The 24,034-nt window shown below is 35.0% G+C and overlaps 1 protein-coding gene across 1 annotated transcript; it reads right to left on the bottom strand.

The window, feature by feature from the left end:
- Nucleotides 1–9,169: 9,169 nt before the first annotated feature.
- On the bottom strand, nt 9,170–23,737 carry LOC111023751 (PHD finger protein ALFIN-LIKE 2). The gene is made up of 5 exons (XM_022301231.2): nt 23,465–23,737; nt 23,324–23,356; nt 22,824–23,046; nt 9,818–9,938; nt 9,170–9,698 (listed from the first exon to the last, which is right to left on the bottom strand). The coding sequence occupies exons 1-5, from the start codon at nt 23,556–23,558 to the stop codon at nt 9,444–9,446; spliced, it is 726 nt and encodes a 241-aa protein (XP_022156923.1). The 5' UTR covers nt 23,559–23,737; the 3' UTR covers nt 9,170–9,443.
- Between the last annotated feature and the right edge of the window lie 297 nt (nt 23,738–24,034).

A 24,034-nucleotide genomic window follows, 5' to 3' on the forward strand; every position in this document is an offset into this window, starting at 1 on the left:
GATATTGATCGAGTCTATTATGATAATTAAACCACAATCATTTAAATAATAAACTACTCCTTTGTATTTTTTTATTTATCGAGGGTATTCAAATATTCTAAATATTTAATTCTCGTTGTTTTACTTTTGATTTCATTTAAAATAACTCGTACCATTAGAGATAATTGTTCTCATCTATATACCATAGATCACTCTCTTACCAATTAATGTGGGACGTCTTTATTTGTACAATTTACGAGCTCAATAATACCCTTTAAATTTTTTGTAAAAAAGAAATGTTCAAATCTATCCTAAAAAGACTCAAACTCAACAATAAAATTAAAGTGGGGAAAACATCCAAGTCCAATGCAAAAAAAGAAAAAAAAAATTGTAAAAACCAATATCTACGAAATAATCTCATCAAGCTAATGATATTAATTTAATAACATGTTCAAATGTTAATTTTAATTTAATAAATGAAGATGTTAACGTTGAAATCAACTCATTTTATTGTAGTAATAATATGGAAAAGAAAAATCTCAATAAAAATTATATTACAAGAATCGGTATTTCTTAATTACATAAAGATCACACCTTTGAATTTTCTCCAACGTTACGTTCTAAGTGAAAACACTATCAAAATTACTACTGGGGCTTATTCAAGAACCGCAAAGTTCTCTCTTAGAGTATATCGAAGATTCTACGAACCTACAACATAACTTATCAAGAAGATGGATAAAGACAAATTCTCCAACCTAGTACTCAATAATTATTAAATAATCTATACTATATATAAAATGCACAATAGGGAGAAACTTTATCTCTCTATCTTGCACTTCAATTTTATACATTCTCTCTATTACTTTAAGGGTAAGTTTGTGATTCATCTCTCCTTATCTCTCCAAATTTCCTCAAATTCCACCAATTTTCTCTCCCCCTTCCCATCCCACCACTCTTAATTTCCAAATATTTTCTTTCCACGTTTATAAATTTCACTTTTGTCAAATAATTTTCTCTTCTTAAAAAACTTCATTTATCTCTTCCAGGAATTTCATTATTTTCCTTTCTCATTCACTTTTAGACTTTTTTCCTCCACTCATCTAAATTTCTACCATTTATTTAAATTTATTTGAAAATTGTAATGATAGAGAGATAGTATTTGAAAAGAGAAAAAAAAAGAGAGAGAAAATTAGATGGATGAGAAATTAGGAGAGAGAGAAATTAGTAAATACTGAGAGATAGTATTTGGAAGGAGTGATAAAATTGGAAGAATTAAAAAAGATAAATATGTATTTGGATGACAAAACTGCTCTTAATTAACCAATAGAAACTAAATTGAAACAATCAAACGATTAGAGAATTAGATGAATATAGTATTGGTTGAATTTATGTGCATGATATAATAAATTATGGTCAAAGGGGAGTCATTAATGGATTAGCACTTGACAACCATATTGATTGGCAAGGTTCCATTTATCAATGAAGAAAAGAGAAGTGCCACAAAATATCACAGGAGAATCATCATAATCTCCATTTCAATGGAGTGTTTTGTTTCTCTACCAATTCCAACATTGAGATTAAGATAATGATGCCTAATTTCCCACTTAGAAATATTTGGATTAAATACTAATATAAAATTTTCATACACCGTCATATATTCGATTCATCTTTTAGCTTGCTTGTTATGTAAATTTAAATTTAATTTAACTAGTTTGGATATTGTTATCCTCTTTTGTTTAGGTGTAAACTTTAAATTTTCATCCCTACATTTGTAAATTTGTATTCTTATAAAAAATAAAATAAAGTATTTGTTTCAAATATGTATTTCTAATTAAATCCAAAATAAGAGGCAGTTGCATTTTTTTATATAATTTAGAGTTTGATATTAAAAAAAAAATTTAAATCTTTTTAGAATTATTACTATAATTATCTCTCAATTAATTTTTTAGTCGATCGGTATAAATCAACTATTATTATTAAAATAAAAATGAATTAATTATCTTTTTGGTTCCGAAGTTTGATCAACGGTTCTATTTAAAGTATTTCGTCCTTAAGTTTGAAAATCTAACACATCCATCCTTAAGTTTAAGAAATACTTCGTTTTAGTCCTTTTGATCGTTAGTCAACATAACAGAAAAATGATGTGATATATCTTTTGTTTTTAAAATGAAGTTAAGACTCATCAAATGATCCATCTGAAATTATCTTATCAAAGACCCATCTAGATTCACGAAATCCAAGTTTGAGGTTATGAATAAAGTAACCTTAAAAATCAAAGCATATTGCAGTTGTGAAAAAGATAAGAATGCTACCATAGTCAAATTAATGTTCAAAAATTTGAACTCTTTAGCATGAAAGTAAAAAGTACATGAACGTGGGTATTTTTGAGAAGTGACAGATTACCACGTAAAAGAATTAGACGGGTAAAAGGTTGGTTAAAAAGTTAGCCAAAGAAAAAGTGTATTTGAACATTACATGCTTACACTAGCCAAGGTAAGAAAAACTTGGATTTAAAAAAGTTGTCAATTTCCTATCACCCAAAACTTTTTGGATTAGTTTTTACAATTTTCCAATGATACCCTAAAGTCATATTTGTTGTCTAAGACGTTATCAACCAACTTTCTAAAGATAAAGCATGCTAAATTTGAAATTCAACCAACATTTTATATTTCTATTTTCAACGGTATTATAGACATTCTATCGACAAATTTATTAAAGTTTCTTTGGAATTTTATCATCCACTTGATTTCACACACTTGTTCCATTTTTCTTTTAAAAGAACTTACAAGAGAATAAGTTCAAATCATGCTAGTCAGTTATTTATGATTATTTAATAATTTGTGGTTTTTTTTTTTTTTTACAACTAAAAGTAGTAGGTTATTGTTCCGTAAGATTAGTCAAGATACGTGTAAACTGACCCGAAAATTTATAGATATAAAAAAAAAGGAAAGGTGACTAAAAATTAATCAAGTTGGATTAGAACAAGACTCTTATTTGTTGATTTATCCATCATTATGAATGGCTATAAAGCAAAATTTACCCTAAAGTTAAACTAATGTTCTTTTAATTTTGTCTTTTGCCCAAATGTCCTTTTGCCTACATACATTGAACCCTCTAGCCAACTAACTCGCCTAAATTGACTTATTAGTGCCATTTAATATAATCATTTAAATTTCCACCCCAAAAATTTAAAAATAAAATAGATGTGGTTCCACATTTCACTTGAAGTACTATGTGAGGATAACGGTATCCCAAGTACTCTAGTATGATATTGTTCGTTTTGGACATAGCCCTCATGGCTTTGCTTTTGATTTCACCCAAAAGGTCTTATACTCATGAAGATAATTGTTCTCTTATATACCAATGATCATTCCCTTCTCTAGCCAATGGGGGACTTTGTTTGCAATCACCTTACAAACCCAATAATATAGAATAAGGGTTTTGAGTTGCTACCAAAGCAAGCATAGTTCAGCGGTAATTGTCATATACCTTCAACTAATAGGTTGTGAGTTCGATCTCCCACCTCATATGTTGTACTCAATAAAAGGTAAGCATATTCGGTGACTGTTTTTGTTTCTTGTTTCTCATTTTTAAGAAATGTTTCGCCCCGACTCCTGGATAATCAAAAAAAATTTATATTTCATGTTTCTTGTTTTCTTTTTAAACGAAAACATAACTATGTTTGGTAATTGTTTTCGTGTATCTTCTTCTTCTTTTTTTTCCATTCAAAAATGCATAAACATATTTGATAACAAGATCTTCTTTCTCATTTTCTAAAGTTTTAAATTAAAAAAAATAAATATTTATATTAAAATTAAATATTCAAGTTTTTTAAGCTATATTTTTATTTTTTTAATATCTATTATGTTTTTATAAGTCAAGAATTATAAATAATGCTTTTATTTGTGTTTTGAACGAAAAAAAAACTAGAAACAGAAGCAATAAACAATAAACTTGATTTGGTCAATTTTGGAAACATTTCTATAAAATGAGAAACAAGAAACAAAAACAGTCGTGGAATGCTGAATGTTTATCAAAAAGTGGAAATTTAGAAACCAAGAACAAAAAAACACGAATGCTACGGCCAAACGAACATTTAATTTTCTTTATTTAAAAGATTTTTTTTAGGTTTACATCTCATATGCATTTTGGTCCATATGAACTTTTGTGTTTATTTCATCTTAGCAGCAGAATTTTTCAAAATGTCTTAAAAAGACCTTTTAAAAAATAATAATCTAGCTTATCATCATCATTTTACCGTCAATTGCTTGATAGAGAGCTGAATACTTAAAGATTAAACTATCCCCTCTTAGTTTGTCCTGGTTTAACTATATATAAAATATTTAAGATTTTGTATTTTTCTTTCTGGTCCCTCAAAATTGAAATATTTATATATACACAGAGTTATCATTATTTAAAATATTGGGTTCGGATAGATTTTAGAACAAATACGAAGTTGAGAGACTAACTCCAAAAAAAAATTTATACCTTACTCACTGCTGAGATATGCTTGAGTTGACAGGATGTATATTAATCATGTAAATTGGACGAACTCATTTTTTTCCTTATATATTATATATTGCCTAAATATAATTAGGTTCTAGAAAGTCTCTTTTCTCCTCGCCTTAATTAATCTAAAATAAACTTTTTTTCTTCTTCTAACTGAGCATAATTCAAGATTAAGATACCAATAAGTTTTATTTGAAAGATAGAAAGAATAATTACAATGTTATACCCAACTTGAGCATAACTCTTGACGGGTCAAGGTACCTACGTCTGACTAAAAAAATTTAAGTTTAAATCTCAATGTATTAAAAAAATAATAAAATAATTACAATGTCATACAAAAAAATAAAAAATTATAATCTCTAGCAATAATTTAAGTATTTAAAACCCAATACCCCACCACAATCGCCCATGGTTTCATCCTACCTCATGCCACTTATTTGTTAAACAAATAATCTTACCTTTTCAAAAAAAAATAATAATAAATTAACAGCAAAATAATAACAATGAGACAAAATGAAGAACAAACCAAATAAACTTTTAAAACTTCAAACATCAAAACAAAATAAACTTAAAATTTTAATAGCCAAAATGAAATTTATTTAATTATTGTTATGGGAGAGAAGATTCAAATTTAAGTTCTTTTTTTTTTAATCAATGAGACAAGTCAAAACATGGCCAATAACCATTTTTCCATGCGTAAAATAAAGTTTTCTTAATTACAATAGATCTCATTTTTAAATATTTTGAAAATAAATGGAATAGTGAGGTAAAGATAACACAAAAAAATTAAAAATTAAAAATTAAATTAAAATTAAATACGTATATATGGTATGACAAATTCACCAATATATAATTTAACACATGTGATTCTTTTTTCTTTTTGCTTCTTTTTTTGACTATTAATATCTTTTTTTCGTGTACGGAAGGTTGATGAATTTTCAAACAACATCATTCATCAATTTCATTGGAGAAAATTTGTAATATTTATGAAAAAGAAATTAATAGTGGGATGGTGTGTATTATCATCCTCAATAAATTGCAAACAATAAATAGACTCTTCCAAAAAGTTTAGATCACCCATTTCTAAATTCAATCTCCACCAAATATATGTCTATCCAAAACACAAGTTGATCTAATCCCGCATAAAACTCGAGACTATCCCAACAAACCACACGTTCATAAAGCTGCTTAAGATGGGAAAGTTTAGATTTGTGTGTCATATGTGTTACCGATTATAGGTTGTAAAAATCCAATTTAAATGTCGCGGGGTATGCTATACCAATATGAGCATCGTTCAGTAGTAAAATAACATTTACTCATTTCCCACCTTTGTTGTACTGAAAAAATTATTTCATTTATTTTAAAAGAACATAACTAGAGTCAGCCTGAAGATAATTTAATAAGTGAAGGTATATATCTCTAATTAAAAGATTTTGGGTTCGAATCTCTACCGATCTACATGTTGACTCTAGTGATTAAAACATATATTCTCGATCGATAGAGTGGGGCACGGGGATGGAGGCAAACAAACATAATGGTCAAAACCCACGTGCATAGATCAAAAAGAAAACAAACAAACAAAATAAAAGTAAATAAGCACGTTTAATGTATTGTGGGAAGAAAAGAAAAGAAAAAAAGAGAAAGACCCATCAATTCAGATGAACAGTAGATTGAATTTAATTTAATTTAATTTCCACTCTCCACTTGCCAAAGTTGTCGTTTTTTTTTTTTTTGCTTTTTTTCTCACAGGCCTAACTTTCCACTTGAAATTATATTTCTCTATTGTTTTGTTTATTTGTGTCATTTGTGCCTTGTCAAAAGAAAAAAAAAAGTTGTGCAAATTTCTTCTAGTTTGCTTAATTAGATTAGATTAAAGTTGTTTTTAAATCAATAGATCGAAAAGTTTTTTTTGTTTAATTTAACAACATGCACAGGTAAGTAAATATTCAAACTTTCGACTTGATGGTATATATTTTAGTTAGCTAGTTATGTTCAAGTTGACTAACAGATTAAGAAGTTGAAGTATTTATTAAGAGGTTGAAGAGTAGATATTCTGTATGAGAAAAATTTTAATTTAAACTAAACAAATTAAGCTTATAAATACTCATTTCATTCTACGTGATTCTTTTCTTTATTAAGTAATTTTTTAAAATGTTTTTGACATTTAAGCCAAATTTTGAATACTAAAGGTGTGTTAAGTTGGTAATTTGAAAATAAGACATTCAATGAAAAATATAGTTGCATTTCATGTTTTTAGTGTTCTTAGATATACGTGTGATACCATGTTTGGAGATTGAGTCTCAATTTAGATAGCTGTTTAAGGAGTTTGGTAATATATTTGTAAACTAGTTACCAATTAAATATTTGTTTAATCTAAAATAATATTAATTATTTTATTAACATATATGTTATAAATTTTGTAGAATTATTATTTTACAATATTATATAATTTGTAATATATTATATTTTACCTGTTCTAATTTTAACAAAATGAAATAAGTTTAAAACATGAAATAGTATATTTATCAAAGTTTTTATTGTATCATTTGAATTAGAAAATCTGAAAACAGTTTTCAAAAACAAATATGCAAATAGATATTCACTTAATCCACCAATTTGATTCAGTAAATCTGAAAATAATAAACATAATCTGAAACCTAAATTGCATATAATCAGGTTTAAGTTTATCTATATATAAAATGTACTTAAGATCGCGCCAAATAATTATGAGGAAGCAAAAATAATTTTAAAAAATAAAAAACTTTAAAGTTATCAAACAAGTATGTAATGTTTAGTTTTAATGAAAGCTTAATAGGAATATCAAAAGAATAGGAAAACTGAATTTTCAACATTAATTATGAATAAATTCATATGGAAATATCAGTTCAACTGATTAAGGTACTTTATCTCTAACTAAAAAATGGTAAGTCTGAATCCCAACGACCACATGTATTAAAAACAAAAAATGGAATGATAATCAAATGGGACCTGTTCGTTTTCTAATTCATCCCACATTTGAATTTCATTTGAGAGTAGTCCAAAATAAAAATTCAATATTATGGTACAAGCCATTACCAAATTATAATGTCATTTCAAAAAGAAAAAAAAAAGACATTAGTTGAGAAGACTGATCCTTGTGAGTGGAAGAGACGGTGTCTCAAATCTAGGAGAGAGACTCCATTATTGTGAAGCATCCATGTGTGTTTGGTGCTGAAATTGATGAACCAATTGGGAATTTGTGGGTGACCCACAAAACAAAGGCCAATGGCCTACAAAGCAAAACCATGTTTCCTCATCAAATTCAAGGCCTTTTGTTGTCCACTTAAAACAATACAATAAGTTGGTGCTTAGTCATGTGCAACTCCATGATTGAGAATGAGAGGGAGAACTATTCAAACACATAAATTATTGCTTCAATCAACTTCACTTTTAACTACTTTTCATCGCCACCTTTGCGCTTCTATTTGGTCTTTTATCTTCTATTTGATCGTTTTTTTCACTGAGATTACGTGATGTGACAGAACGTGATAGATTAATGAGCAGACAACATGCCATGTCGGTATTATTTTGTTGATTGGTTTTAAATTTCCCCCTTACACCAACATAATTAAGCATATGAGAACAAATTTCTCGATCCTAACTTGTGTGTGGTTGATTCGAATTATTGAGGCATACCCAATTATATATTTGGGTTTTCGTTGAGGAAGCCCCATTATACATTAGGCATGTCTACATGCTTATATTTGAATTACCCAATTTGATTCTTAGGTTGTGTATAAAAAAGACTCAAAATTAGATTGATATAAAAACGAGTTTAATAGGCATAAGAAATTGTTTGTACATGTATAATAAGAACTACTTTAGTAGTAGTTATTGAAGGAAGATGTTAAGATTTTGATGCAACTCGACACGATCGCATGGAATATTATGTCCTATGCGACTTTCTTTACTTCTTCGATGTTGTTCGCATGTTAGAGAGACACTAATCTAGCTATTCATTTGACTTGCAAGATTGGCCATAATTAGGTTTGGCCAATATTTTAGCCTAGTGATTAATGAACTTTTCACCCTTTGTTTCAAAAACACTACATCACTACAAAATTCAACTTGAAGACAATTTAAATGATCTCTTTTTCTACACATCTGAATGAATTCAATACTAAACTAACTAGTTAGGGCCTGGGTGAGAATTAAATGCTATACTTATAATACTAAGTTTGGAGTTAATGGATGTAGGCCAATCCCATATCAAACTTGTTAGGTAAAGGAAAGTGCAGTTCCAAGGAAGAGGTAGAAGGAGAAATGTGAGATCCTTAGGCCATTCAAGAGGAAGAAGAACTAGAAAATTTCGTAAGCAATCTCACAGTCCATGTCCAAGGTTGTGGAGCGAATATGAGGACCAGAGTTTGTGTCCCATTCTCGACAACTAACTCGAACACGGAGATCAAGCATGTAAGAATTTAAGATAAGCAATGCGATCAGAGTCGGAGCGAATATTATCGCTCTTGTATGGAAGCATGCGCGATTAGCATCTATCTAAGCACAGCTAGAGATTCTGTAATCAAGTCAAAGCTCAGGAGATCAGACAGAAGGGTTCAATCAACACATGCTCACTTTTCAGCTAAATAGGAAAGAGTAACTTCATAATAATGATGCCCCAAAGCCCCCCACAAGTAAAGCCTTAGCATGAAGGATCATTTTCATATCATTATAAGGAAGACGAGATCAATCCTTAGACACTGAGCTATACGACGAACATGTATGAATAAAAGGCGAAAAGAAAACTAGCTTCAACTCATGCTTAATTATCCGTTAGAGTTTCCTATAACCCCCCAAAAGTAAAAAATCCCTAACATGTACCTTCCTTCACTTCTTTTGGTCTTTACCACAAGAGTTTGCCCAACACATAAAGGTTAACTCCCACAAAATGCTTTACATTACGGTGTTCTGGCATGCTACGGTCTTCCGCGCTTTGTGCTGCAAGAGGGGCATTTGTACTGCTTGATGTTTTCTGCCTTGGCAGGTGTTATCCTCACACATTTTCCGTGGAACCACCTCTCACAGATGTCACATCCAATCCAAAACTCATCTGCGTTGTAGTTCCCTCCACAGCTCCCACAGAGAGTATCACCGTGCTCATCCTCGTCCTCTCCATAACTCTCATCAAGTAACTTCAGATTGCTGCTTCGGATTGATCCATCGATTGACCTCTGTAAAGATAAAATTGGTTGCTATCCTAAAGTTCTCGGTCAAGGGGAAAAAAGGAACAAAAATTGCAAAGTCGTCTCCAATGAAGAGGATAGAAGTCAGAAAAGCTAGACCACTTCACCTTTGTGCTGTTTCTGGATTTACTTCCACTATCCATGCTGGGTTTGTCTTTAACAGCTTTCCTTCCAGACGCAACTTCAAATAGAGTGGGTAGATCATTTATCAGGCTAAATAGTCGCTTCCTGTAGAAAGACGAGAGTACAAGTTAAGAACTATTAGATTAAAGCAATTGTTCCTAGTCACATGGATGGCAAGAAAGTAACAATAAAGTTCAAGTTCTCTTGCGCTAAAACATCATTTAGACCTATGGTAATGCCTGAAATGATAGAAGAGGCTCTACACTAATTTATAGACAAATCAGGTTATTTTTATTTGTTAATTCAATAAAATAACACTTTACCGACAAATATAAAGAGTACCAAAGATTAGAATTATTTTGTTAAATTTTGAATGAAATGGGTACAGTCGCAGCAATGAGGGAGAGCACAATGTTCCGCAGAATGAGTTCAAATACTGCTGCCAACTCCTACTATAATATAGAATTGCCAAAAAGGGCAAAAAAAAACCATGCACTTAAATGAGCTTGAGCTAAAAGAAAAAATGAACCTTCCCTCGTACCCACGAGTGGGTTTGAAAATTGGAACTGATAGAACCGTTGCATCAAATACCAAATTCTATTACAGAAAGAAAAATCAAAAATGTCGTCAAATGCAGAGATCTAGTCTCCCAAAACACTCAACTCTTCCCTTACCTTCCCTCAGTCCTCTATTTCCCCTATTCAACTCCCAACGGAATTACAGAACGGATGAACCATGCCTCACGAAACTCCTACTTATATCACTTAGTAAACAGCCCACCTGCGTCCACACCTATTTCCCCCTTCCTTATTTACATAACTAATCTCATCATATCGTATCCTATAGATTCACGCCTATTATTAGTAATATAGGTGAAAAGGATTGGAGATTCACCTTCCCTGATAGAAACAATGTGCTATTTACCTCAGGTGAGAGCATTAATTCTACATCTTGTCTAAACCGTTGATGAAGCATAAATGTAGTTCTAGGCAAAGTAGTACAACGCTATTTACTTAGAAAGGACTTGGAACAAAATATTTATCTGGCTTCATAAGGAAAATCTTTTGAAACGTAAATGTTTACATACTAAAAACATAATATTGTCCTCTCATCTTGGATTTTTATGTAATTCATTCAGCAAGAGAGGTACCTTCCCCTTTATATATTTCAGTATTCAATGAAATGTTTCATATTCATTCATCCATACAGACATATGCATGGAATTACATATAGCAAAACCATTTAGGGGCCAACGTCCATAGGAAAGAAATTATACAAGAAATGCAAATCAAAACTCAAAAAGAAGTTGATAAATTCTACTTAGAAGATTAATAAGAGAATGCAAACCACGGACATCACAAAAAATGAATTCTCCAACAAACAAAAGTTTTCTGTTGACTTACAGCTTTTCACCCCTTACTTTTAACAGAAGCTCAATACAACCACTCAGAAAATAAAGGATAATTAAACTTAATCAGGATAATAAAAACAACAACACATGATGGAAATACAAAATTATAAAAAGGGCTCTGGTCGAATGCTATACTTAATATCCAAAACCACTAAACGAAAGATGCTCCTAAAGTTAACCGTAATTAAGACTTTCAGAATAGCAGTTGTCCACCAAAGAAAAAAATAATAATTTAAATAAATACAAACTTCAGGAGAGGCTTCCTTGCATAATATGTTGGCGAAGGAAATACCATTACTAGCCCAGGAATTGGCAGGCAACTAGTAGAAAGTCAACATAGAGCAAATTTTAAGTTTTTTGAAGCTTTGACAAAAGGTAAAGTGGATAAGACATTGATGGACATTTAGAAAATTTTATATTAAACACAAGTATTATAGAACATCAAAATACTGTTTCCTTTTTTTGTTTGGAAGGAAACAAATATTTCATTGGTAGTATGAAATATACAAAAGGCCACATGGGCAATTACAAGAAAGTCTTCCAACTTGTAATAAGATTGTTTAGAGAGTAGCTATTAAAAGGTGGGTAGAAACATTTACACCATCCAAGAGCTAAGAGAGTAACTCTGTCAAAAAAGATCTCAAAGGGAAGAACTTTGTCATTAAAGATCCTATGGTTCCTCTCCAACCAAAGACTCCAAAAGAATGCCCTTATAAATTGAACCCACAGTGTAGCATTTTTCCTTTTTAAAAGGGAGTCCAAACAGTAGGCAGTCAAGGAAAATGACAGGGTGAATGTGCAGAGCAGTTTTAGCAGTGAGGATAATGTCCCAAAAACGAGCAGCAAAAAAAAAAGTAATGAAAAGATGGCCCTTGTCTTCGGATGCCTCTAAACAGAGATGGCAACAATTTGGGGAGAGAACAATGTGGGGAAGTTTCCTTCGAATCCTGTCATGTGTGTTTATCGCGCGAGCTCCCACCAAAAAACTTCACTTTCTTTGGACAGAAACCTTTCCAGATGCTATGGAACAGTGTGGGGGTGGGTTGGGAGGGAGTGGTAGATAGCACTCTGTACATAGATCTGGTGGTTTCCAAAGGCCATGTCCGTTGGTCATTAAGGGAGGTGGGTGTGGTTGAGTCTAGTATATGGGAGAGTGCCAACCAATCAGAGAGCTCATCATCTTTTAGTGGTCTGCGGAAGTTGTAATCCCAGGAGGCTGTGGAGTGTTACCAAAGCTCGGAAATAGTGGCTTCTTTGTTGGTCGAAATAGCATAGAGATTGGGATAGGCCTGTCCAGAGTCCCTTGTGAGAGCCATGTATCATTCCAGAAACTGAGAGCGCTTCTTTCACCCACTTTGCAAATGGCATATGTCCTGACAATGCTAATTTGCTTAGAAATTCCATTCCATGGCCCCTTAAAATAATTTCTGCGATTGGATGGCCAAGTAACCGAGGGTGAGCCATTGTATTTGGCCGCAATGAGTCTCCTCCATAGGTGGTTTGGCTTCGAAATGAATCTCCAAATCCATTTAGATAATAAAGCTCGGTTCCTTTGGTTGATGTTACCAACGCCAAGGCCTCCTTCGTGTAGCGGTAGTTGGGTGCGGGTCCAGTTGATAAGATGGGGCTTGCCATTTGGGTTTGATCCCTCCCACGGGAAATCTCTGAAGATTTTACTAAGACGATCCGCAGCCTTTCCAGGTAGCTTGAAACCCAGACCTACTTAAAAGTTTATGCTTAAGTTTGTTGGATAGAGAAATATAGTGGGCAGTTTTTAATAGTATGCTGGAAGTCATTCATGCTTCTCCTTTTTAAAAAAAAATAAAAAATTTCATTGATGTATGAAATTGCAAAAGTGGCCATAAGAGAGATTACAAACGTAGCCCATAAGAGGGATTACAAGAAGCTTTTCCAACTGTATAATAGAGTTAGAAACACTATAGTTGTGAAAGAGAGTCTTCATCTCTAAAGGGGAGAGACTCACCATCCTCCAATCAGTCCTCACAAGCTTACCAATCTACTACCTCTCCCTCTTCAAAATTTCTAGAAAAGCCACTCAGCAAATAAGCAAAATTTTTAGAGATTTCCTTTGGGGGGGGGGGGGGGGGGGGGGGGGGGGGGGGGGGGGGTGTGGGGTGGAGGGGTGACGAAGTTCAAGTGACAAGCCACACCTCATCAATTGGATCTGCACCCGACTCCCAACAAATGAAGGAGGTCTCGGTGCAGGGAACATCAAACACAAGAACCAAGCCTTACTATCCAAATAGATTTGGAGATACATTATCGAGCCTAAACAGCTGTGGAGGAAGCTCATCTTGACCAAATACACTAGTTCCCTCTCGGATACTTGGCCAACCATTCGTTTTAACACATATAAAGGGGTCATGGACTGGAATCATTCAACAAATCAGCATTGTAAGAATTTTGCAATCAGAAGAGTGGGGGAAAATAGTCAAATCACTGGTGTGATAGGTGGCACACTCAAGGAACTATGGGCAGCCTCTTCCCAAACCTATTTGCCATAACGACAAACAAAGAGGCCACAGTTTCGGACTTATGGTCGAAAACTACTTCCTCCTAGGATCATAGCTTTCGGAGATACCTCAAGGATGAGGAGATTACAGATTGGTTGCGCCTCTCCTACATCCTAAATGAGATTACCCCCACCTCCCTTGAAGACCTATGGATTTTGGACCCTAGAAGCAAATAGATCATTCTCCACCATATAGATTTGGCCCCTGGAAGCAAATAGATCATTCTCCACCAAATTGGCATACGAACCCTCACCACTAATGGCTCTCAATCAGCCTCACCCTTTTTCCTCGCATCTGGCAAGGGAAATTCCCTAGGGAAGTTAAATTCTTCTGCTGGGAGCTTAGTCATCGGCGATAAACACACATGACAGGGTGCAGAGAAAGCTCCCACATATTGCCCTCCCCCCCCCCCCCAATTGCTGTCATTTTTGTTACGGGGCCCCAGACACTCAAGGACACCTTTTCATCCATTGTGCATACGCTCAATTTCGGAATCATCTCTTTACTACTTTTGGGTGGAAGACAGCTCTACACAACAAACCTTTTACCTTCCATGATCAACTATTGGCGGGACATCCTTTAAGAAGGAAAGGGTAACTCTATGGATTCAGTTTGTTCGGGCCTTCCTTTGGAGTTTATGGTTGGAGAGGAACAATAGGATCTTTAATGAAAAAGCCCTTCCTTTTGACATCTTTTTTTATAGAGTTACTATTCTAGCTCTTGGTTGGTGTAAATGTTTCTATTCCCCTTTCAATAGCTATTCTCTTAATGCCCTTATTACAAGTTGGAAGGCTTTCTTGTAATTGCCTTTGTGGCCTTTTGTATATTTCATGCCATAATGAAATATTTGTTTCATATCACAAAAAAAAAAAATAAATAAATAAATAAATAAATAGTTGTGAAAGAGAGGAGAGCATTTATACCCAGGTATAACCAAAAAGACTATAGCTTCAAAAAACCGATCGAAAGATTTCTCTTTCCATTGAAGATGCGTTGATTCCTTTCCCTCCATGATTGCCAAAGGAAGGCTCTAATAAGATGTTTTCAGAGAAGTTGTTTTTCCCATTTGAATGGATGTCCCACAAGGGTGGCTTCCAAAAACAGTGGGGGGTCAATCGGAAGGGCAGTGGTCAATCCAAATAATGAGAGAACACGATTTGAAGATTTAAGCTCCCTGGAAAAGGATTTATTATGGCAGGTGTTCCTCCAAGATATTAAACAATCAATGTCATTCAAAGAAGACAGTCTTCCTTTCTTTATTTCCAATGGGTGTGTGTTCTGTAGGGTGGAAGAAAAGTCAGCCCCTCTCATTTATTTTCATAGTGCCAGTTCACACGACGGTTATGGTGGAAGCCTCTTCCCTTCTTAGATTGAGGTTCGTCATGCCATATAACTTTAAGGACCTCACCTTGCAACCGTTATGTCGTTAGATGTTCAAAGACAAGAGAAGTGTTTTGTAGGTTAATGGCATTTTTGTAAGGAGGTCTAGTTTGGAAGGAGACAGAAAATTTTCATAGGTTTTAGATTCTTCTAAGAAAGAAGCTTGGGACCTTTACCTTTTTCTGGATTTTCTTCTTGGGCTTCTCTCTTCATAGGCCTGACAATAATAAGTGTAAATCATAAGTGTGGTAGGGGGGAGGAGCTTAGATTGTTATTTTGCTGGGTTCCATCCTTGGATCAAAGTGATGTGACGTATGAGTGGAGAAGTCATGGGTCAGTTATAAGGAATGTAACTATGTTAAGTATCTAGACGGTGTAGGTCTTTATCAGGGTGGGGTGGCTCTCTGATCTTCTCCAAGATTGTACCTTTTGTTGATAAATAAAGATAAATGATATCATCTCTCTAATCGTTCATGTACCTATTCTACTTCTATGATCATGATCAGTTGATAAGCCTTCGAATAATCCATACCTTCGGTAGGCTTTGACCTTTTCTATATTTCATTTATCCATGAAATTTATTTCCAAACAGGCAAGAAAAACTTTTGAAGTATTAAGCATTTCTTTTTGAAATGGAAACCTCTTTTTCACATTGCTTTAACCCTTCCCCTCTTCCCTTTTTCTATTTTAATCCTACCTCACTTGGGTATTAGTTCTTTCTTTAACTCTTGCCTACTTCAAAACCATAACAATGACTTTCCTTTTTTTCCTTTTTTGGATAAGAAACGATTCATTAAAGGAAGAACAAAAAAACAGCCTAAGGACAAGGGTCGAGAAGGCCATTTCCACAAAACTATCAAAGAAAAGCTCCTAAATCAAGTAATATCATAGAGAGGCTGTAATTACAAAAGAATTTTGTATTCCTATGACACCACCACGAAGCTAACAAATTAATACTATTACAAAAAAAATCCCAAGACTTAGCCTAATCTAAGTCCTTATCTTAAGGACCAGTTAACCAGCTCACGTGCACATCCACACTCAAAGTTGTTCCCTGAAATGCTTGCTTCTAAGACAGTGGAATCAAGGTAACAATGATCAACGCTTTAATTCCCTTTCTCCTTCACCTTTCTAGAGTCATGGATGATTTTTTCCAAGTGAACCTTTAGTAATTTAACCATAACCCTCTAACATTTGGAGCTAGGGAAGTCATACTGTGTTGATATCCTTTCATAAGCAACCCATGGAACTCATGAGAAAATGGAATAGAAATTAACCTAAGGAGAATATGGTCTTGTGACTCATCACTGTTGCTGCACATGTGGCAGGCCTGAGGAGAAATAGTGATATGAGGATTCCTCTTTTAAATGTCAGAGTGGTGACATAGGAAAGTTGTATGAGGAAGAAGAAAGAGTAGTGGTCCGAAGGTTTATCTTCTCTAGTCAATGAGGCTGAAGATAAAGAAAATTCTTGTTTATCAGTTATCTACCAAGACAGCTCAATGCAAGAGTGAGTTAACAAATGTTCAAAGGTCCCTAATCATTTTCATGAAGAGCAAGATCTGTCAGATAATTTCAACCAACTGGGCATTACTCTTGTTCCTATCAAGCACAAAATCAAAGCTTAGCTTCTATTTCCAAGAGAGCAATATGTTATTAACTAAGTTTCACTTCTTTTTTGAGGTTTTGGTTTGCTGATCTGTTGTCAGGTTTTTGTTATGCTAGATTTTTCTCTGGTCCTGGTTAGTTTGTTAGTATTTTGGCTGGTTTTATAGTTTGGTTTTTTCTTTAGGGAGCCATTATTTTGGCCTTTATTCTTTGGTTGGCAGTTGGTTTTTGTTTTTCTCCTTTCGGAAGTTGTATCCTTAAACATTTATATCTTTTCATCTCTCAATGAAAAGTTGTTTCTAACTTAAAAAATAAAAAATATCTAGAAGAAGATAAAGGGGGAATGATTGGAAATTGGTAGATTACCTTTAGAAATTATGAAACCAAATCGACTCCTATTCCATCAGAGAGGGAAAAACTAATGAGTGGGAGAAAACAGTCATTACAATTCAAAGAAAATACGAACATGGTAACACCATTAACTATGACAGAGGAGTTTATTATAGCTTCCCAGACCCTCCAGGACCTATGAAGCTGTTAAACTGGAATATAAAAGTGGTTGAGGGATGGGATCATATCAAAACGGCTGAGAAAAAAATTTTAAGGTTTTTATGCTACTTATCAGATGGCAACTTTAGATAAAAGATTACTGAAATGTCCATCTCTATGGAATTCTATTCATATTGGCTGGACAGCTGTGTGGAAGCTTGCAAAAACATCAAGGGGATTGATAATACCTCAGGACAGAGAAAAATCGAGGTAATTGAAGTCTTGAAAGGTGGCTGGTCTTTCATCAATCAAGATAGGGATGAAAAGGACACACTTTCTAATAAGTATCACCCTCCCAACTACTGGGATAGAAAGACTTGGGAGAGAACTAAAAAGTTCGTTCATCTATTTCTATGATTGGTGGTGTTTAGCAGGTGATTTCTACACAGGTTGAAGGTCACATGAGAAATCTAACAGGGAAAGAAGCACAATAAGCATGTGGAAATTCCTCAGACTTCAGATCGGTTGAAATTCCCCCAAGTAGTGGGAAGTTTACATGGTCAAATATGTATAACAGTATAAGAATCTCATCCTGGATAGATTACTAGAATCAAAGGTGTGGGTATGTATATCATAAAATTAATAAATTAAAAAAAAAAAAAATATATATATATATATATATATACAACCAGGCAACAAAAAAAAACATAGGCAAAACAAAACTGTACAAAACGGTGCCAACCATTAACAATAAGAAACAAATGATAAATACAAAACTTTTTGGTCACCAACACCAAAATGGAGGTATTGAACATAACCGTAGACTAACCTCCCCAAGATATTTCCAGCCCAGAAAAAAAAAACCTCGTGTTTCTCTCTGATGATCCCCAAAGTAGCTAGAAAGGTTGTACTCAACAACACTTCTCCCTTGTCCTTCCTTTGGAACCTTGAACCAGGAGGCAAATTTTCTACCAAATCTCTCATGAAAGATCTCCTCCAACAACCTAAGAGTCTCTCTCCCCTGCTGTTCAATACAATTTGGCGGGACCCCTATCCCGAAAAAGCGAAGTTCTTTATTTGGGAGCTCAGTCACAAGGCCATCAACACAAAAAGTTACAATGAAGATCCCCTTTCTTGGCTATCTCCCCACAGTGGTGTGCGATCTGTAAGGACAACTTGGAAACTCAACAACATCTTTTTGTCTCTTGTGTCTTTCCCACTCGATTTTGGGCCATGATTCTCACAACTTTTGGCTGGTCGATTGCACATCCAAATGATCCTCCTCTCCTTTTTGAAACAACTCTCCTGGGCCATCCCTTTAAGAAGGAGAAGAAGCTTTTATGGTTGACCCTTAACAGGGCATTCTTGTGGATCTCCTGGAGGGAGCGAAATCAGCATATCTTTCATGGAAAAACCCTCACTTTTGATAGATTTTTTGAAGATGTGGTATACTTGGCTGTATCTTGGTGTAAATGCTCACCCCTCTTTCACAACTATAGCTTCTCCTCTCTTTTGTTCAGCTGGAATAGCTTTATGTAATCCCCTATCATGAGCTCACTTTTGTAATTTCATTCATCAATGAAATTATTTCTCACAAAAAAAAAACAAACAAAAAACAAAAAAAAGAAACACTTCTCCCTTTTCTTCAGACAGAGGAGGGAACAATGCCTGACCAAACATTGAACAACAAGAACTAATAATGGCCCAAAGAAACACAAAATGTCCACAAAAAGCATCCCAGTAAAGGTAGCAATGTCACAACTCCAAAGTACATGATTCAAACTCAGTACGTTCACAAAACACACCGCTGCAGACCCAAAATAATGGAGGAATCCTCTAGATAGAACTGATTGTGTTATTCTTCTCATGCATGACCTTTTAAACAGAGAATCTAAGCTTCTTGGAGCTCTCACCTTCCATAACAAAGAAAATAAAGAAGGCTTTGGATGGGGGAGAACCACAAAAGAAGAAAAAGAAGACCTAGATGAAAAGAAAACCCACCTAAAGAATTTTTTTTTTTTTTATAAGAAACAATTTCATTGATGAGTGAAATTACAAAAGAGGGGATAAAAATCCCAAATACCAATGAAGTTACATGAAACTTCTCCAATTGGTCAAAAGAGAAACCATACTGTAAGATGCAAATATTTTAGATGCTTTACACCAAGACATGGCAAGAAAATGATATTGTCAAAGAGTCTAGTGAAAGGGAGCTCTTTGTCTGTGAAGAGTCTATGGTTTCTTTCGTTCCAAAAAGTCCATAAGAAAGCTCGAATGATGTGTTTCCAGAGGATCGCCTTTTCTTTCTTGAATGGATGGCCCACTAAAACATATGAGAGTAACGCCTTGATATCAAATGGGAGAGCTACTTTCCAATTGAATTCGAGTAATATCTCATTCCAAAACATTGTTGATAGAGGGCCTGTGAGGAAAAGGTGAGGTTGTGTTTCTCCATCTCTTTTACAAAGGATGCACCAATGGGGAGATATGGCGAAAAAGGGCAGTTTTCGCTGTAAACGGTCATGGGAGTTGATGGCCTTGTGTGAAAGTTCCCATAAGAAGAATTTAATCTTTTTAGGGTAGACTTCACCCCATATAGTTTTAGCCAGGGAAGAAGGGATGAGGTGTTCCTTTGTGGCCATGTCAGTGAGAAGGGATTTGATGGAGAATAATCCCTTTCTGTCTAGTGGCCATGTCCATGAGTCGTCTCCCAAAGAAAGGCATATAGGGGAAAGCTGGTTGGAGAGAATAGCCCATTCATCAATTTCGCCGTCTCTGAGATGTCTCCTAAATCCCAAGTCCCAAAATCCAAGCTCATTGTTCCATATGCCCTTCACAGATGCCTTTTTCTAAGGGAAACAGAGTGAAGTTGTGGAAAGATTGTAGCCAAGGGGGAACCGAGCAGCCATATATCAAACCAAAAGGATGTAGAAGCTCCATTTCTAACTTCTGAAGTAGTACGATCATAAATGAGATGCCGATGCTTATAAATGTTCTTCCATGGGCCACGAGCATGCTTGATTGATTTGGAACTGGGTTTGGTATTAAATGATTCGGAAGCATATTTGGCCTCAATAACTCTTCTCCACAAAGCTGTTTTTTCCTCCCGAAATCGCCAAATCCATTTTGCTAGTAATGCTCGATTCTTGTCTTGCATTCTATGAAGCCCAAGTCCACCTTGATCCATGGGCAGAAGGAGATTTTTCCATTTGACAAGGTGCATGGACGAAAACTCTGTGTTGCCCCTCCATAGGTAGTTTCTGAACAGTTTCTCAATTGCTAATGAAACCTTGTTAGGCATGGCAAATAGGGAGAGGTAGTAAATGGGGAGGTTTGATAAGGTGGCTTGCAAGAGGGTGTGTCGACCACCTTTTGAGATATAGGAGTGCTGCCATGATTGTAGTCTTCTTTCAATTTTCTCAAGAACAGGGGCCCAAAAGGTTAATGAATTAGGATTAGCATTTAGAGGAATACCAAGGTAAGTGTTTGGCCATTTACCAATCTTGCATCCAAAGCTGATAGCAATATCTGTCAATCGATTTTCGTCCATATTGATACCGATGATCTCATATTTGTTCAGATTAATGTTAAGCCCCGATGCATCTTCAAACTCCTTTATGATGTTGAAAAGATTTCGGATAGCATCATCGTCATCAATGGAGAAGAGAATGGTGTCGTCGGCAAATTGGAGATGATGTATATGCAAGGATTCTTGTCCCAGCTCAACCCCTTTGATGACATTTGTGGCTGCAGCTTGTGTCAAAAGGCGACTAAGGAAATCAACTACCATGATAGAAAGGAAGGGTGAGAGGGGATCCCCTTGTCTAAGCCCTCGAGTGGCTAAGATTTTACCCCTAGGTCTCCCATTGACGATAATAGAGTAGTTTGTGGATGAGATACAACCTCTAATCCAATCCACTTTGTCAAATGCTTTTTTCAATGTCTAGCTTTATCACAACCCCTCTCTTCCTTTTCTGTTTCCATTCATCAATACTCTCATTTGCAATAAGTGAGGCATCAAGGATTTGTCGACCTTCAACAAAGATTGATTGCTGTAAGAATTGAGACTCCACAAACGAACATCCTTCGGTCCAAGGCGAAAATAAAACCCCAATAAAAAGGAAATCAAAGAGGAGACGTCATAAGCTTCCTGCCTAAAAGCAAGCAATCCAAGCCAAAGTTAAGGGACACGGTATCCCGGCTCAAATAAGGTCAAGGGTGATTTCAATGAAGAAAAGGAATAGAAACAAGGGGGACTCTCCTAATGAACAATCTTCCCAAAAACAAACGACCAAGTCATCCGCATCCCCAACCAAAAATATGGCAAATTAAGAAAAGGAATCAAAAGTAGAGGAGATGGTCTTCCAAAGATTCCTACAAGTGACTTTAGTTACCACCACTTTGGAAAAACAAAGTACTAGGAGAGGCTGGAAAAAGTTGATTGAATAAGAGTAAGACGACCACCCTTTGATATACATAAGTCATTCCATCTGTGAAGCTTCTACTCTATTCTTTCAACGATGGGAGCCCAAAAAGTGCAAGAGAAGTGCTTTCCATCTAATGGAAGCTCCACGGCCAGTTTGCAAGCTTACATCTAAAACTATAGGCTAAGTATCTATGAAAAATATATATAAAAGAAAAAACGGCATCCAGAAAAGAAGCTTCACAGTTGATGCCAAAATTTTCAGATTTGATGTTGGATGCGTTCTCAAAGAGATTCAGTTTTTAAAAGATTAAAATTTGCTTGCCTGTGAACAACAAAAGTTGACTGCTATTTGGAGAGTGAATGCGATGTACCATTTTGAGCCTTTTTGAGAGAACTCTAGCAATAATTTTGGGTGCATGAGCCCTATATAACTAGCCACAAGCCTACTGGATCACTTAGTAAGGAAGCTACAAAATTGACTTCATGAGCCCAAAAATCATATCATCCTATCCTTACCAATCATAATAAAATTACATGAAAATAGAAGAGCCGCCTCTCTTGAAGAGCATTTTGTAGACTGTGATCATGAAGTCAACACAAACACCAGGACCGTACCAGATACACATTCAAATAGCTTATGTTTCTTATCTTCCCAAACAAAGTTTCAGTTATGAATGTTAGAGACAGAGATACACACACAGAGACGGGGGTAGAAGAAGCCAAGCGAAGTGGAAATGTTAGCATGTTGGTAACAGTTAGGTGTTTTAGTTCACTATTCTAACTTCGTATCTTAAATAAATGCATAATGCAAACAAGTATTAAAAACATTTCATCACAGTGAAGAGAAGAATATGAACTTTCCCACTGATAGTAATACCTTGACAGAATAAGAGGTCAAGCTCAGGTAAAATGGACCTTAGTCGTCATACAATTTGGGACAGCATACATACCCAAGAAGATGCACTTAAATGGAATGCTTGAAATTCTATACACATTGTATCGATGCAGGAGAATGTGAAAGTTACAATAATTATAAATAAGAGATTGTTTATGCCACGAGTGGTTAACTAAATATCCTGAATGCTTCATCATGAAATAAAGATCCGGTAAATTTCCAACTCCTGAAGTAGTTAAATAACTTACCGCTCATTGCGGTTGAGTCGAGCACCAAAGTAAAACGCCACAGAAAGTAACCAACAATCGCTGTGCACAGCCACCAAGGAGAGCCAGTCTCTGCGCTTCATCCCATCTCTTGCAAAATTGATCCCCAACGCTGGCTCAGGGAGCTCGGATGGAACTTCCTCGGCAGGCAGTGTAACCTCCCAAGACTCATTGGAGTGTCCGTACAAACATAAGTTCTCCTTCTCTGGGAGAGAAGAACAGAAAATACATGAACCCCAAAATTAGGTCAGGTCAAAAGTCGCATAAATCCGCAAGCTCTCCACCTAATTCCGGGTAATTACCACCCAACGCTCATCAAAAACATGGGAAAAGAAAAACAATAACCCATATACACTAATCAAAATCCAAATTCTTCAAAGCTAAACTCCATAACGACGTCATCATTCCATTCCCTTCCCCTCGGCTCTCAGGTCAACCGTAGAGAAAGCCCAAAATCAGAAAGAACGAAGAACAACACTCACCAGGATCGCAAAGCGAGTAAAACTCATCGACGTCTGCAAATAGAAGAAACAAATGGCAGATCAAAAACCAACCCAATTCTTCAAACGCATTAACATCAACAACCCATCAAAGAAATTAGGGTGGGGAGTGAGAAAGATCACCGTAGGTGAGGGCGCGAACGAGGCCAGCGCGTCGAGCGCTGTAATCCTTGAAGATGTCTTCAACGGAGCGAGGGCTGGTAGAGATGGAAGCCATTGATTCACTGAAAACAAAAACAAAGAAATTGGAGAAGTTGAAGAGATCGGAGTCGATCACTGCCGAGTGAGCATCATCGATAAAGACTCTGGTACGGACACGTAAAACGGAGTGTTCGTCAGGTGGGTTCTCTTCTTTCTCTTCTCTGTGGCTTTCGCGTAATCGATCAACGCTATTTGTAATTGTAATTAAGCTTTAACCATCTAATCTAATCACGGCAATTAAAGTTAAACACAGTCTCTCATCTCCTAATTAATATGCTTTCTCTTCAATTTATTCTACAAACTCATTAAGAAATTAATAATCTTTTATGGGTTACTAGGTTTCCACAAGCAAAGTAAATCCTTTAACCTTTGCAAGGAAAGCTCAATTTTTTTTACCTTCTTTTGGATTATAAAGATTTGAAATTGATGTAATAAACTAAGTTTGACTTCTTTTTTTTTTTTTTCGCTCTTTTTATGGTTTTGAATGGTGCT

The sequence above is a fragment of the Momordica charantia genome (assembly GCF_013281855.1).
Source record: "Momordica charantia cultivar OHB3-1 chromosome 9 unlocalized genomic scaffold, Mcharantia_2.0 BLBB01000009.1, whole genome shotgun sequence".
Classification (NCBI taxonomy): Eukaryota; Viridiplantae; Streptophyta; class Magnoliopsida; order Cucurbitales; family Cucurbitaceae; genus Momordica; species Momordica charantia.

What these genes read in the sequence shown, in the direction of transcription:
- LOC111023751 (XM_022301231.2), bottom strand. Translation starts at nt 23,558, where the DNA reads ATGGCTTCCATCTCTACCAGCCCTCGCTCCGTTGAAGACATCTTCAAG. An exon ending in CGACTCAACCGCAATGAGCG is followed by an intron (nt 9,939 to 22,823) that starts GTAAGTTATTTA and finishes GTCTTTCTACAG; the next exon opens with GAAGCGACTATTTAGCCTGA. An exon ending in AATCCAGAAACAGCACAAAG is followed by an intron (nt 9,699 to 9,817) that starts GTGAAGTGGTCT and finishes TTATCTTTACAG; the next exon opens with AGGTCAATCGATGGATCAAT.